At 41.4% G+C, this 16,406-nt stretch overlaps 1 protein-coding gene across 1 annotated transcript in view; it reads right to left on the reverse strand.

The window, feature by feature from the left end:
• The window catches only part of ADCY1 (adenylate cyclase 1), a 144,963-nt gene extending 130,894 nt beyond the window's left edge, over nucleotides 1-14,069 (reverse strand). The window contains exon 1 of the mRNA XM_059838983.1: nucleotides 13,401-14,069. Within this exon, the coding sequence (XP_059694966.1) occupies nucleotides 13,401-14,069 (669 nt within the window). The remainder of the gene's footprint in view (nucleotides 1-13,400) is intronic.
• Nucleotides 14,070-16,406: the final 2,337 nt, after the last annotated feature.

A 16,406-nucleotide genomic window follows, 5' to 3' on the forward strand; every position in this document is an offset into this window, starting at 1 on the left:
ATAAATGATCCATTTCTTTATGGATACTGATACAATTTTTGAAGTTTTGAGGCATTTAAAGAATACCTAGTAGGAATCCAAATTGTTTAAACAACTTTATTTGCTTCTAACCATTTTTAAATGCAACTTTTTTTTTTTTTCAGTATAATTTATCAAATTGGTTCCTCTATGTCCTGGGGTGACACTGTATATACATGGTTTCAGGGGGGATCCTTGAATTGCTTTTCAAGTGCTTTTGAAACATAAGAAAATAGGATTTTTTGTCCTTAACAGTAATTTATGTTTTCAAATTGTGTAATAAGGTTTGGAACCTAAGCTTAGAGTTGTTCCAGGATCCATCAAAGGAAGTCATTGTTTTGACACCTATACTAAATCAACCAACGTTTAGCTGTAACACCAGTTTTAGTATTTTCCAAAAATCCGTATCTAAATTAAGGCACATATGATTAGGAATAAAGTGAAAAGTTAGCCTTCATTTACAGAAGATGTAATCAGGTTAACACTATTCCTGCTGAAGCTCATGCAGCACTAAATACAACGTGGCTGCTGTTACATGAGGATCTAAACTTACAGAACAGTAAAAAAACATTTCTGGACCTTTTTTTTTTTCACTGGTTGCTCATTCCTATTCCCAGTCTCTTCACGCCAGCACAGAAGTCCATGCAGGTGCGATGATAACTTTGGAAAGCATCCATCTGAAAGCCCATCCCACTGGCTGGTTCTAATTCACATTAGCAGCTTCCCACTCCACTCAGAGCAGGGATTCAACTGTTACTGCATGGAGAAAACGGGGGAATAAGGGGGTGTACCCACATGCATGAGACTACTTTTTTTTTTTTTTTTTTGGTGGTAATGATGATTTAAACTATTGATTCTTATTAAAGTTAGGCTGTTAAAAGCTGGTTTCTGGAAGCCCATAAAGAAACAGCTGGCCTTTAAACTATTGTTTAACCCAAATCATTCACCTATGAGACTTCCTTCCTACTGCACCCTAGATATCTGATATTCCTGGAGTCTGGGCAAAGTCTAGACACTGTCTTTTACTGTTCTGATTTCGGTTCAGAGGACATTACTTAAGCACCACATGTCATCACACCTACTAATGGTTTCCAAGTTTACTATTCAGGACATAAACAGCCGATGTGACGACATCACCAGTTACCACCAGGCTTCATGACTTCTCCTTAATCTCATCTGTGTGTTAGCACTTTAATGCCATTTTATCATCCACACAGAGATGAGGTTACAACATTACAGATGAGGCTGTAGTGACAAAATGCACCTGGCTGCGTTACAGAGTTTCAAGACTCAGATGACTAAACTTGACTGACACATTCCCAAAAACTGGCCTTAGGCAGGGCAGCACAGAGTTCTATTCACCCTTAGGAAAGGCACAGGCACAACTGACCTGGAATAGGAGTGACTCCACAGTGCAGAAAGTGAGTGCACCGAGGTCTGTCACCGTGTCATCCTCTTCTGAATGTAAAGACTTGTGCTGCAGTTTTCTTGAGTCAGAGGAGAAAATGTATTACCTGGAGCTCCTGCTCTGTTTGCATACACTATAAAACTGGCACAGTTTGTACATGGAGCACCCAACACTGCAACAGTGTGCTCCAGATGCTGAAAGCATCAACAGGCTGGTTCAAAATGCAGTTTGTTTCTTGTCTTTAGCATTATGTTTTACTGACACTGACATTTCGATGTGTCTGAGGACAAAATTAATCCTCATAATGGCTAGTGGAACCAAGACTGCTGTTTACTAACTGTTAAATGGACACCTACTAGCCATTTACATGTCAGTAATTTTGTCTTGATAAGATTTTCCTCCATTCTTTGCGCACCAGACTAGAAATTCATTCATTTAGTGAAGGCAGGAAAGGTGTAAGAAATGAAGCATCCTATGTCCTGGACTAAGACTGAGAAAGCTAACTAGATCCTATTTTTCCTATGGTACTCCTTTGTCACATGAAAGTCCCCAAAGTTTAACCCAGAAACTGCTCAGACTGATAATACCAATCAGCATCTACAATTGTTAATACTGCAATAGCTATGTGATACAGTGATACAGTATTATGTCCAGGCCACCAGCAGAGCTCTGACATCTACACCAATCCTAAGAACATTTTCAACTGGAGATGTTTTAACCAACTCTGAAAACAACTGAGATATTTTCAGATGTTACAGAGAGAAATATTAGTCTTAAGGATTAGTAATCTGACCTCTAAGGGCTTTCCCTTCTTTTTCTACTCCCATACAGCCTGCCTCCTGCCAGTTTTTGAACTACTGTATCTTCTTGTCTTCAGATAGCTTAAGCATTCCTTGAATAAAAAACCCACACCCTCTAAATACTCTGCATTTATTGCCATGTTACACAGAATTAGCTCATACTGTTCCCAGTGTCTTCTTACATTTGCCCTGCTGGCATTTGCTGACAAGTCAAAGCCCGTAGGTTTCCTTGGGACTGATTTAGGGTCAATGTGGCTTTGCTACTGTAAGAATAATAATATTTACCCAATATGTTAAGAATCAAATATGGCAGTGGACTCTAAAATGCCCTGGAAGTTGGATTGCCCCACTTTCTGTTGTTATACAATTCTGCTAATTGTAGGAGCAGAGGTCCTGTGAACTTCCATTACAATTCCACATAAGATATACCTATTACCTCATAGGCAATCTTAGCAAAACAACATTCATGTTTGGCCACAGACCAAGGAAACAACTTTAAGTTTGCCAGGCTTGCTGAGTTACCAAAGGTGATGGTATATAAATATAACTCACATTCTCAGAAACTGGACTAGTGGCATCAGTCTTTCTCACACATTTTGGTATCATCAAAATATCTTTAGATACTAAAGAAACTTGAACTTAACAAACCAAAATCTGAAGTATGGCTCTAAAGAAGAAAAGACTATTCCCTCATACACCTCCACTCTTGAACTCCTTAGCTGCAATAAGGAAGAAAAAATAATCTCTCTTCCAAGGTTTGTACCATTGACTAGAACCATCTCCTTTTAGGATTGTGCACAGTAAGACCACTGCAACTCAGCAGTGTATCAGCTTCAGAAATGCATTTTTTTAAAATATTACGACTTCAGAAAAAGGTTTTCAGCTGTACAAAGTAGCTGTAAATTTTTCGTTTTTCAGTTTTTTTCTATTTTTATGAGTAGAATGGCAGCAACTATCACACACAAGGGAAAAGGAGCTGAGATAGCTGATGTATTCCTGTGAAGAGAATTTCTTTGAGAATGTTAGGTAATGGTTTATTTATATGTCAAATCCTTTTGTTTAAAGAGGACCAGAAAGTCTCAGCAAACTTCAAAGACATCTTCAGGGGCATGTAAGACGTTTTGTAGGAAAGACAATTTCTCCCTACTTTAGGTATTATATCTTTACCCCAAGAGAATGAAGGATCTTTACGATCAGTAGCTAAGCTCAGTTTTTCAGTATACAGTTGTGCTGAAAAAATGGGACTTCTGCAAATGATGGCAAAGAGATTTGGAACAAAGGTGCATGACTGCAGACTCAACAGACAAGAAAAACTAGGTCTTGGGGCTGAATATTGTGTACCCTTAGGGGAATTAGGGAAGATCATCCTCCTTTCTGCAGTAGTTCTCTGCCTAGAAGAATGTTCTCTGTTTTGCATCTGGTTGATGCTCCTTTTTGGGGGAAATTCAGTAGAGACTACTGCACCAAGAACTACAGTAATCAGCAAAAACCTGACAGGGATGGGTTGCAAAAAAGCATCAGCAGGAAAAGAAAAAAGCAAGCAAGCACAAAAAATATTTAAATTATTACATCCTCTGATGATACACTAGAGCAGCTACAAAAATATCAGATAAGGATAGAAAATAATTCATACAAAAATATCAGATAAGGATAGAAAAGTGGACATTGCTCATTTCAGTACTTCTGTTCATCCAAACTGTAAAACGCAAACTGTTAATTTTTTCAGAGTATTCTTCTAGGACTCAAGAGCAAAAAAAGTACATTTTTCATTGCCAATAGGCCAGCTAAGAAAATCCAGAAAATTATGCCCACTTTTTCCTCTTAAACATCACTATCCTTTTCAGTGATGGATACTCCAGAAGCTATTATAAGAAGAGTATGCAGTCTCAGGTAGAAAATCACACTGCTCTCCCACCAAAGTCATTTCAGCCATTGTGTTAACATTAATCAGTATTGTGAAGTGCAGTTTAGAATAGGAAACCCTCTTCAGGCTGTGGTCTCTTCAAAGGCAAAACCCAGACTAATGTTTTTAATAGTGCAAGCAAGAAGAAATAGACTATTGATAAAGCAGTTTATTTTGACTAACAGATGAAGCAAATTAACTCAGCTGCAATCTCCTCGATCTACTGCTGCCTAAAATAGAAAGAGCTGCATGGAGAAGGCCAAATAAGCTGCTGTAATCTTTCCATCTGGGGGAACTCAAGCAGCTATCATTCACCACTGTCATTTACATAAGTGGTAAAGAGGAAACTCACATGCTGAACATGGAGATAGTGCTCAGTTTGTTTCTGTTTTGAAGAGCATCATTATTCCTTCTATTTCAAAGCATCTAGGAATGACAGAGCATTCATCATAGCTAATCCAACTATGAACTTAAAATAGAGTTCAACTCCCAGAGCCCCTGCAGTGACAGCTGATTTACACTAAACCAGCATGGATCAGCAGAGAGATCAGCACAACAGCTTGCAGGGTGGAGTACCAGGAATCGCACAGGACATCAATGAGGGGTAATCCTCACTTTCCAGAGCATAGCATCACAGCTCTGGGATCCATAATACCAGGTGAGAGTAGCACTCAAATCTTTGGCAGCCATAACTGCAGTGACCAGGATTCTGCAGAGCAGACTCCAGAGACAACCTGCAACAGTGGAAATTTGATCCTGGTAGAGCTTGTCTCTTGCAGGCTTGTTTGGTCAGAATTTTCTACTGCCATTACTACTTCCATGTCATTTCACAAACAAGCAGATACTGACTTTCTGTATAGTTCTTATCAAATTATGTACCTGTTTAGTTAAAACATCCTAGGAAGAAATTATTACAGGCAAGGAGAATCTTTGACACATCAGGTGAATCTCCCTGAAATCCACTGAAATGGTTTTTTGCATTTAAAGGTGAAATGAGGTTCAGTCCAACATCCTCCACCTTTGAATGAAAAGTGATCAATTTACCTCAAAATTAATTTTGCTACTTTGTATTTTATACAGATTAAGAGAAAGAAAGAAAGAAAGAAAGAAAGAAAGAAAGAAAGAAAGAAAGAAAGAAAGAAAGAAAGAAAGAAAGAAAGAAAGAGAAAGAAAGAAAAAGAAAAAGTCCTTAGAAGGCATAGGCCTCTTTTCAACTTCTTGGGAACAAATTTCATAAGTCCTGCTCAAGCAAAATACTATTTTTCAGCCTGATGATACTCAAATTAAGGATATATTTTATGTATATCTCTTTTTAAAACTGTGTTTATTAGTGTTATTTCATTTTCTAATTTTGTGTGGGTGGATAATTGCTTTCATCTTCTAAATGGTAATCATAGGCAGATTTATGGCAATTGACAAACATTTCTACATTGTAGTGTTTGAATGAGTAACCTATGAAAAAAACCCACAACAGCCAAGTTAAGCACTCCTTAATTTTATGTGCTAACCACTGTAAAAAGCTAATTATGTTTATTTCTAGGAAATTGTACTGAAGTATGCACAAACATTTGAACCCAATAATTAACATCTTGTTCCAGAACAAATATATGAAAGGTGATGTTAAAAGTGAAATATTGCTCTATAACATTTTTCATACTAGCCACGCATTTCTTGCAACATATATCTCTGGATGAAAAAGGATTTCTGTAGCTCCCAAACCACAGCTAAAGAAGTCCTTCTTGAGGTTTTCTTTGCACTTTATTTCTCACCTTGAGTTCCACACTAGATCCACATTTTCGGGATTTTTCACTATTTCAAACAGTGATGGAGAAAACAGCTTTTCTGTATATATAAAGTGCTTGGTGATTTTATTTCAGGAATCAGCTCACGTGGTAAATTCATGCAGAATATAAACAGCTGAACAAAGCAGTAACTGTGCTGTTTCCTCGTATTTCTCTAGGTACGTATCTTAAAAATTTGAAGCAAAGCAAATTTCTTCCACTAAAAGTTCCATCAGAGGAAGAAAGTAAGAAAGAAAATCACATATTTTGGAAATTGTGAAAAAAAGAAAAAAAAAAAAAAGATTCCATTCTACTCATTGATAGTCTCTCATACCCATCCATCATAGTCAGCCAAAGACAAAGCTCAGCTCAAAAACTTGAATTAGTCTCTTCTGCTGGCACTCTTTCCACACCTTCCCAACAGCAAGGGTCTTACAGGAGTTAATACTGCCTGAGTTCTTCCTGTCATAAAACACAAACATTTCAAATCCTAGATGAAATTTTCTTAAAACATTATGAATTAATCAGAACATGAAGTCTGTATGAAGCCACGCCTTTTCCACATTCCTAACAGACTTTCTAACAATTATTCCATCTTGACACCACCAAGAGCTTACAAGGAACAGGAAACAATGCTTTTCTGGCTCATCTCTGGTGTTCCATACATGCCACCTGCATTTAGTTATGTTTGCACCACTTTATGGTAGCACAGAAAAGAGATGTAAAGCCAGGAATATATGGCCTTTTGCAAATGAGAAGTTAAAGACGATAACTAACCGTGATAGACAGAAAACATTATTTTACGCTAGCTAATGTTTTCTGGGATGACAAGAGAAGAAATGCACTGCATCCAAACTGACAGAATGAGATAAGATGCTAGAAAGAACGTTTCTGTCCTAGTTCATAAGGCCCATGTACAGACAAGCACACATTCAGGGCTGTGCTTAAAGGAGATGAAAAGAAATCGAAATCTGTACTACCTAGTTGTTATATTACACTGGTTCTGCCTAGAAAAGTATTGCACTATGCCAATAACTGGGGAAAACAAAATGGGGAAAATACTTAGAAGCCTGAATGGCAGAACATATCAAGAGCAGCTACTCCCTACAACTAGCATTTTCTCACAGGAGTTTAGCTCTGAATATATCCAAAATTACATGTTCAGGAAAAAAGAAATTAAGGAAGAAAGGAGTAGAAACCCTTGTTAACTTACCACATAGAACCACCAAAAATCTTTAACCCCAATTTGGCAGCCCCTGAGCTCAGAGCTGCACAAACACTGAACACTTTGTGAAAACTACTTTTCCACACAGTAAGCATGTCAATTAAATGCACTCCATAATGACAATATTAAATGCAACGTTTTGCTATAAACTAGGGTCTAGGTGACAACATTTTACCATTTCGAAATGAAAACACCCTTGGGCTCACTTTAATAACAGTAAAATAATAGCAGTAGCAATACATGTGGAGACAGTCAAAACAAAACACATTAAAAAGGAATGCAACAATATAGCCCTGTAATACTGTATTGCCACTGCTCTTACTGTGCTGCCACTGCTATATAAAAAGCTATAAGTTATGCACTAACTTTGCAAGGCCTCCAGACTGAGACATGTCAGACTTTTTCTGGGCTAAACGTTTAGCTTCTCAGGCTGAATTTTTTTTTAACTTCTGTGGACATTTAACTTCTGTGGACCTGGTTTAAACATTTTTCCCTGATTGACCAGATCTCTCTAGTTCATTTATGATACTTCTGCTTACTTTGTATGTTAGCACAACAGTTTTATGGCTAAAACATAACGCTGTACTATGCAGAAATGTAGGCCTATGGAAACACAGTACAGACCTTGAGAAGGGGAGACACAGGAGATGTTATAGAGTACAAGCATGGGATTACAAAAGGTCCAGCATAGAAGAAAACACCTATAGCTACAAAAAAAGACTCCCCCATGGTCAGCTAAAGAAATGTGAACATGGAGATAACCAGACCTGGTATTAGTTGAAACAAAGGGAACAAAGAACAAGTATCTAACATACATAAAAGAAAACTATTTTAAAAATTTGGATGAAACATGGAACTGTAGAACAATAAAGGAAGAGAAATGACTATATCAACATTAGCACGAACATCCCCTTCCTTCCTGTGAAAGACTCCAGATGCTGCCAATGTAGGCAACACTTCCAGCAGAATGAAAGACACCACCCTTAGAACTTGGAGAAGCAGGAGAAGGGAGAGCCTAACATCACAGAAAGTGGATAGGAACTGAGTATATAACAGTATTAGCTTGTTTTTTAATTATTATTTTTGAATACTTTTTTGAATAGAAGCTCTCCTTTTCTTCAGTAATGATGGGATCTAACCTATTAATAACAACTAAACTTCTCAGATAAACTATTATTGACTATGTCTCCAAGTCACATGATTCTCGACAAGGCTTCTTGTTTCTCAAGCATGCAGAACCATCAGCATGCTGTTAATTTTTGGAAACCCACAAAGAGTAGCAGTGTCAGCATCCGCAGACTCAGGAAGCCAAGAGCATACTAATCTCTATGTGGAAAAAGATCCTGAACGCTACAGTCCATAGAAAATCCTACACTTCAGCCCTAGATAAAATGACTGTGGTCAAGACCTGGCAAAGCCTTTGCCACAAATTAAGATACCACTTTGATTAGAAAGGAGTAAAACCCCGAACCCCCCCAAACTTTTAACAAACTTTCAATATGGACTAAATATGACATGAAAATTAGAGTTACACACAGATATTGAGAAACTCTAAAAGCAATGTTCTCTATCTCTAGAAAGAGAGGAAAATAGTGAATTCACACAGATTATTAGTGGATAGATATGCCTGAATTCTAGAGAGTATTATAGATAACGGAATTCTAGATATATTCTTGATACTAGTATTTGAAAAGCATCACAAAGACTGAACTAGTAGAGTCCCTCACCAGTATTTTATATGCATGAAGGAGAAAAACAGAATTTTGCACTGAATAATAATGACAATGGAGCTGAGCTGTCTTTGATTCACAAGCCCTTTTATTAAGCTACTCAACTGCCTTCTATGTGAGAGACAAAGGTGTGGAGATTAACAGTTCTGTCAGTGATGTGTTCATTAATTTTCTTTTAAACACTAGCACAAATAAGATTATTTTTGGCATAACAATTCCTTGTGATATTCTATAACACTATCACACTAACCTGCAAATAGTTAAGATTATAAAATAAACTTTTAAGTAATAAATTAATTCTTTAAAATAAATTATACCAATTTCCCCCCATTATCCTTTACATCGTCTGTCTAATCCCAACTAAGATTTTTGAATCAATAAAAGTGCTATCATACATATAAATATGCAAATGCATAAAATCAAGGCGAAAAAAACTCCAAAAAACAAACAAAAAACCCCCCCCAAAAAAACCACAAACCCAAACAAACCAACTGAAACCTAAATTTGTTTTACCACACTTCTGAAAAAAATTCTGTGTTAGTTTATGAGAGCACTATTCTTTCTTCTGCTCTTTGTTACTCATGCTGTAATTCTGGGATTTTTTTCTGAAATATCTGCTTTTTCACAAAGACTTCTGTGGTGTGTTAGGGTACTTTGGTGGTATATTATTTGTTTTTTAATTTTCTGGAAATAAAAATATACTTTTTTAAAAAGGGAACTAAAATATTTAGAGGGCCAAAAAAGGTTATTTAACGGTAAGACATGAAATGGTGCATATGCCACCACTGAGTAATTTCTATGAGCAGCCTTTGCCTTCCTTACCCCATCTGGTCCTCATGTCTCTAACACCCACTCACTGCATTACAATAAAAATTATATTAAGATCCTTTGGGCAGGATTCTCTGTTTCTGTAAGGGCTCTGTAGCACCTAACATATATCTGGAATCTGTATAGGGGAAAAAAGAAGAAAGAAAAAAGGAGACAAAAGTCCAAGTTTTTAAAACTTCATTTGTAGATTCAGCCATCTGTGAATACCTTGTCACCTTATTTGGCAGGAGCATTTTGTTCCATGATTCTGAAGGACAGGAAAGAGTCCAACTAACATGATCAAGATGCTATTGGTTATATACACACCACTTACGTCCTTATCACGATGTCAGATAAGACATGCAATATCAGCTGCAAAGTCAGCATGTCTTTGGCATGATCCCAAATGGGATCAAGGTTGCCCCCAAGTACTTTGCATATTTTTTAGATTGCACTTATTTATATATATATAATCTCTTACTATATTTCTATTTAGGAATGAGCAGGACATATTAGTAGATCGGAACCTTTCATTTAATGAACAAAACACTAGTGAGTGGAAAGATTAAGCTCAAGTTCTGTCACATTACTCCCCTGACTCTCATTATCTCCCTGTACTTGCTTTCCTGCTCTCCTTTTGCCTTTATACATACCTATGACTCACCTCTGGCATGGCATGGCATGGCATAGCATGGCATGGCACGGCATGATGTTCACAGACAATACTGTGCTGTCAGAAAACTATCACTTGCAAATTAAATGTGCTTTACTCAACAGAAATAATGACAAACTTCTGCCAAAATGAGCATTGGTTTTACTGTGTAGAGAATTTGCACATTTAAAAGAATGCAAGTTTTAAGCATGCCATGGGGCACACTCAGGTTCTGATCTGTCACTACTGAAGTTAGTGAGGCTTTTGGCATTCAAAGATTTGCAAATGGAGATTCCTCAGACTTCATGAAATAGAAGACGCACATCTAAAAGCTCACTTTGGGAAAAATCCCTTAACTTAGCTATGCCTGTTTTTTAATGGGTTGAACTTGAAGCAATATGAACTATTTGGCTGTGCTGACCAATTTCCAGTTTAACGTCAATGGAAGATTACTAGATCTGCAGTCTCCTAAAGCTCAGGCTAAACAAAAAATAAAAGTTATTCCCAGCTTGGTTACAAATCACAAAAAAATCAAAGAGTTCTTTAACAGAATACCGATCTCAGTGATTAGTGCAGGAATTTCTGCATTTTCAGATACTTCAGATATCTGTTTAAAAGTTTAAATTCATCCACTTGCTTGGGGCTAGGGAGCAAGGGGTTGGGAGAGAGAGCAGAGCCTTTCATGCTATTGTAGCTCTGCATAGAGCACTCCTGCTTCTCTGACGTATCAACTGCATGCTGTGTCTACAAGCACGGGGGCCATCATGATAATATCCGGTGTCTGGGAAGCAGATCCCAGTCAGGAGGAGAAGTCTACTCTAGCCCTCACAAAAAAGGCTCAGCTACTCTCAGGCCAAGCAAATAAAATTCAGATGATGCAGCCTTTACGAATCTTTAAACCTCCAACCATTGCAAAGCTGTTCTCTGGAAAAGCAAAAAACTTCTCTGTAAGGGAAAAGTCCCTTCCATACATGGAGATGGCCTTCAAATCAGAATACTTATTCCTTGCCAATATGCCACAAATCAGTGTGCATTTTTGTGTCACATGTTCACAGACCAGTTATATTGCCTGACTGAGATGGTTTCTGCCTCCTGTTATCAGTAAAGCATACTGCTTTGGGGACTGCTGAAATTACTCTGGTTGGGGGAAATGGTGATGAAGAAGAAACGTAGATATGTTACATCAGATGTTAGTCAACTATTTCTATGCATTTTCAAGCCAGTTTCTTGCCTGATGAACAATTGAGTTAAACTAGTGTGAAGGGACAGAGCCAGAAGATTTTTTTCTTTTCAAAATGTTTTACATTCACGACCTTGGTTAGATAATTTAGTGAGCAGACGTTATTGTCATCTTCTTTATGTTACTCATCTAGAAGAGCAGATGCCACACCGAGCTGCAGCTTGGCATCAAGGAAAGTCTGCCTGTGCATCAGGGTAGCCAGGATAGTCTGGACTTCCTTAAGGACTAATTGGTACTCCAGTAAAAAGAGCTACCTTCAGCCCTATTCAGAAAGAATATTCTAGTGTTTTTAACATCCTTCCAGATGCTTTTTAGGAAGGCTCCTCTCAGCACTCCTGCATTTTATCAGCTCTCCCTCTCATGGAAACTCTAAATCGCATATTTAAAAATAGACCATCAGATTATCTGGGTAAATCATAAAGCTCAGCTTATCTCTCTCTTCCCCTTCAAAATATACAATTTATTTTGTCCACCAGCTCAGCAGCGTGAAGCCATCAATAATCCTGTTTGTCTCAGTAACCCCACTCAGTGATTGTCCCTGTGTATCTCTACTCTGTGCATGTATGTCACGCTGGGATGTGTGTGTCTGTGTGAGCACTGAAGAAGGATCCAGGAATTCACAGTTCTGGGCACAAAGGTGTACAACCCTGCTGTAATTATGCCCATGTCAACTGTCTACGTCCTAGCATCACAACAGTTACGGAGAATAATACCAGCATTTTGCCGAAGTAATGTACTAAGTGCTTCAATTATGCATTAAATTGTCGTTTAACACCAATCTGGACGTCGGAAGCCTTGTGCTTCTCCTTAGAGCAGGCATAACCAATGCGTGCAAGGAAGGACACAAAAATTTTTCAGTTCCTCTCTCCCAGTGGTTCACACGCACCAGATAAAAGAGCCTTCAGTGGCAAACCCCGACTGCCAGCCCACACGTTTCCTATACGCGCATCTCCTCATCCTCCTCCCCCTGCCAGTGCTGCCCATCAGGCCACGAGAGCCGGAGAAAGCCCTGCAGGGATATAAATAGCTCCTCGGGGGAGGAGGGGAGAGTGCAGCAGCACGTTTCTAAAGATGCTTGCTGCAGAGGGAGGTTTTGCTGGATTAATTCAGAGGGGAAGGGGAATCGCTAGGAAGTTCACTGCCACAGCAGGTAATGTCTGTGGAAAGAGGGCAGCAGCAGCCCTGGGGAAGCTGAAGGGGGAATGCCCCGCTTTCTGGGAAAGCAGCGAGGCGGGGTTGCCATTCTGAGTGTCCCACCTATTTCAAATCGTTTTCTCAGAGCCCCCCCCACAGATGGGCTGTGTACAGGCACGAACGGCCCACGGCTGAGACAGACAGCGAGGATACGAACCAACTCGGTGGAGGTGTTATTACCACACGCAGCTTATTGTCTGTGCCAAGTTTGTACAGAGACAGGTGATGTTGCCGGTGCGCGCTGTATTACACTGACTGTGCATGCGGTGCTCTGAACTTGCCCCATGAGCGGGGCACGGTAGCGCTGCCTTCCCTGCCCTGTCCCCGGTATTTCCTGGGAGAGACAAAGCCGAGAGGTTTCGTCTCCCCAGAGCCGCCCTATCCTCCCCTGCCTCCCGGAAACTTTCGGGAACTACAGACACAGACGCCTGAGGCACAGGTGCGCGCTCGCCCGTTCCCGGCCGGAGACAGCCGGGCACTCCTCAGCCGCCGCCTGCGCTGGATGCGCGGGGGTCGCGCAGCCTCCGCGGCCCGGGGCCGCTTCGCGCCTCTCCGCTCTCCCTCCCCCCGGCGGGCCGGCACCGCGCGGCTCTGCGGTGCTGCAGCGCCCGGCTCGGCCCGGCCCGGCCCAGCCTCTCTCACCGTCCTCCAGAGCCTCTGCCGCTTGGCACTGACGGAGGTGGCGGTGACGATGAGGTGGGAGACGGACACCACCAGCCCGAAGACGATGGCCAGCAGCGTCCGGACGGGAAGCAGCGAGTAGGAGACGAAGGTTACCAGCATGAGCTGCCACATGCCCTGCTCGGGGGCGCTGGGCGGCTCCATGCCGTAGGCGCCGAGAGAGAAGGGGCAGCAGAGGAAGGAGAAGGTGAAGCTGAAGAGCAAGGTGAGCTTGACGATCTGCTGCAACTGAGTGACCTGCAGGTACTTGACATTGGTGACGATGAAAAGGGAGAGGAAGATGATGCAGTGCACCGGGTGCGAACCTTTGGAGATGGTCAGGCTGGGGCCGGAGAGCAGCTCCATCAGGGCTAGGCTGGCGGTGAGCACGATGAGGACGGCCAGCGCCTTGAGGGTGGACGTCTGCTCCAGCTTCAGGTTGTAGCTCTGGAAGAGAGCCTCCAGCTCCTTGCAGTCAAACTCGTCCTCGCAGGCGATGGCATCCAGCAGCAGCAAGGGAGGGGGGTCCCCTAACCCGGCTCCCGCTCCCGACGCCGCGGCAGCCGGCGGGGAGCAGCAGCAGTGGCAGCACCTCTTCCTCTTGGTCTTGACTTTCTGAAACGGTATTTCCTCCATGTCAGTGCCATTCATAAACCCGGGGAAGAAATGCTCCTCCAGGTGTCCCCCGCTGCCGCTTTGCCGCCTCGCTGTTCATAAAAGAGAGGGGGGTTGCGCGCCGGAGCCGCGGCCGCTTGCCCGCCGGCAGCCCCCGTCGCTCCGCGGGCGCGGGTCCCGGGCGCACCCGCCAGCCGCCGTCCGCAACCCGCGCCGGCAGCCGCCCCCTCCGCTGCCACCCAGGAGCCGGGGGTGGCTGGGACGGCGGGAGGAGAGTCTCACTCGCGTTAATGTGCCAACCTTCCTGCCTGCAGTCTCGCTTTCCCCTCCACCCTCCTCCTCCTACTCCTCCTCCTCCCCTGGTGCTCCAGGGATGCTAATCTCCTAATGACACCAAAACACCATCCAAAGGTTTGAAATCAAACAGAGGGAGGGGTGGGGGCAAAGGGTGGGTGGAAGCTCAGAAAAGGGGAGACGGGGATAATCAACAGGCAGCTTTCCCATCAAATAACGCTATTTTGGGGAGCGGGAGCTACAGAGGGAAGCAAACGGGCTCCCGTGAGGTGGGCAATATTAAAAAATAAAATAGCGAGTAAGGGGAAAAAAATTAATCAGAGCCAGGGATGTGGAGGAAAAGTGCTGCAGAGGGGCCGAAAAGAAAGCAGCAGGCAGGGAATGGGAGGGCGATCCCCTTCCCAGGTCCGAGAGCATCTCACCGGAGCTGGGGATTGAGAGGCGCCTGCGCGCCAATCGCTTGGGAAGCCGGACACGTCCCCACCGGGGCTCCGCGACTCGGGAGCCGCCGAGGGGCCCGCCGCCCCTACAAAGCGCCCGGCGTTCCCCCTGCCGGGCGCCCGGGGCTCGCCCGGCCCTCCGGGTGCGTCCGGCATCGGCCGATGGCTGGCAGCCCCGTGCTGCCCGCCTGCCCTGGCAGCTAGCTATTCATATATGTATATATACATAGGTACATATATACAGAGAGAGATACACATATATATGTGCGTGTGTGTGTGTGTGTATAAAAATATACAAAATCTACAGATAAAGACGTAGAAGTACATGTAAATACAAATATATTTGAATATATATATGTTTATATTTTTTTTATATATATATATATATATTTATATAGATGAATCCTGCTTCCTTTCAGAAATAAAATCGTATCTGACTGAATAAATATTCTGATGTTTCTTGTTTCTGCCTAGCTCTGAAGCAGTGGGAGAAAGTGTAGTGAATGAGAAAATTTTTCAAGAAAACACACTTCTGTGAGCACTTCTGCCTGTCTGGTATTACAAATCAGTCAGTTGCTGTGGAGGATTACTCTTATGACAGGAGTTGAATATCACCCCACTCAAAATTGTATTTCGTGCTTCATCAGGAACTTGGATGTGTTGTTTTTTAAAAAAAGCCTCTAGTTCTGCCTATAATACTGCAATCAGATACTATTACCAAATTGTCACAAAAGAATACACTGAAATATGGTTTTCTGTAATCATTGCATCTAATTTTGGGATTATGAGACTGATTTTAAACTCACCAAAGAGTGGGGAAAGGACACCAGTTTCTTTTTGTTTTAGGTCAAGCATTTTAAGATTCAAGTCTAGGAAAATGTCAAAATAGAAAACTTAAGGTTTTCTATTTTGACATTTTCCTAGATTTGTTATGGCTGTGAATTATGTTGGCACTTCACTTCTGGATAGTAAAGTAGCATTAAAAAATTCTCAGATACATAATCTGAGGCAACATATTTTTTATATTAATATTTTAGTATTTGATGTTAGTCCATGCCCTACAGACTCAGTCAGTATGCAATCATTCTTTTTAAATCTGGACAGACCTCATCAGGAAAAGAGAATTAATCAACATTGCTGGAGTTTGTGTATTACAGATTCAAAATATTCCACACCTGGGACAATGACTGATAGTTACTCTGTGTTCATGAGTAGCAGCTCATGGTGATTTCCTAGCCTGTGACTTAGACTCTCAAACACTGCAGAACTGTAAATACAGCTGATATTTAGACTTCTGTAACATCCTTCCAGAAGAAAGTAAAGGGGTTGGATTTGCTGGCCTGAGTACTGGAAACAGGAAGAGATGTTTAGCTGAAATGAAATTAAACCTGACAAACAAAAAGAGGCTTCCTTTGTTTTGTGGGATCTCTAGTGGGTTTGAAAAGCTTAATAAATTAACCTCCTTATTAACTTTGGTGCATAAGTTCACTTTGGTCACACATATACTAGATAAACACACACTGTTGTGTTTTTACCTGTCCTCAGCTTTTTTTCTGAGCTCATATATCCTGAGGGATAAACTAATATTTCACATCTCACAAAGTAGAAGAGGTGGCACTGAGTTGCCCAGCCCTGGGAG

Source organism: Haemorhous mexicanus, chromosome 1 (genome assembly GCF_027477595.1).
Source record: "Haemorhous mexicanus isolate bHaeMex1 chromosome 1, bHaeMex1.pri, whole genome shotgun sequence".
Lineage (NCBI taxonomy): Eukaryota > Metazoa > Chordata > Aves > Passeriformes > Fringillidae > Haemorhous > Haemorhous mexicanus.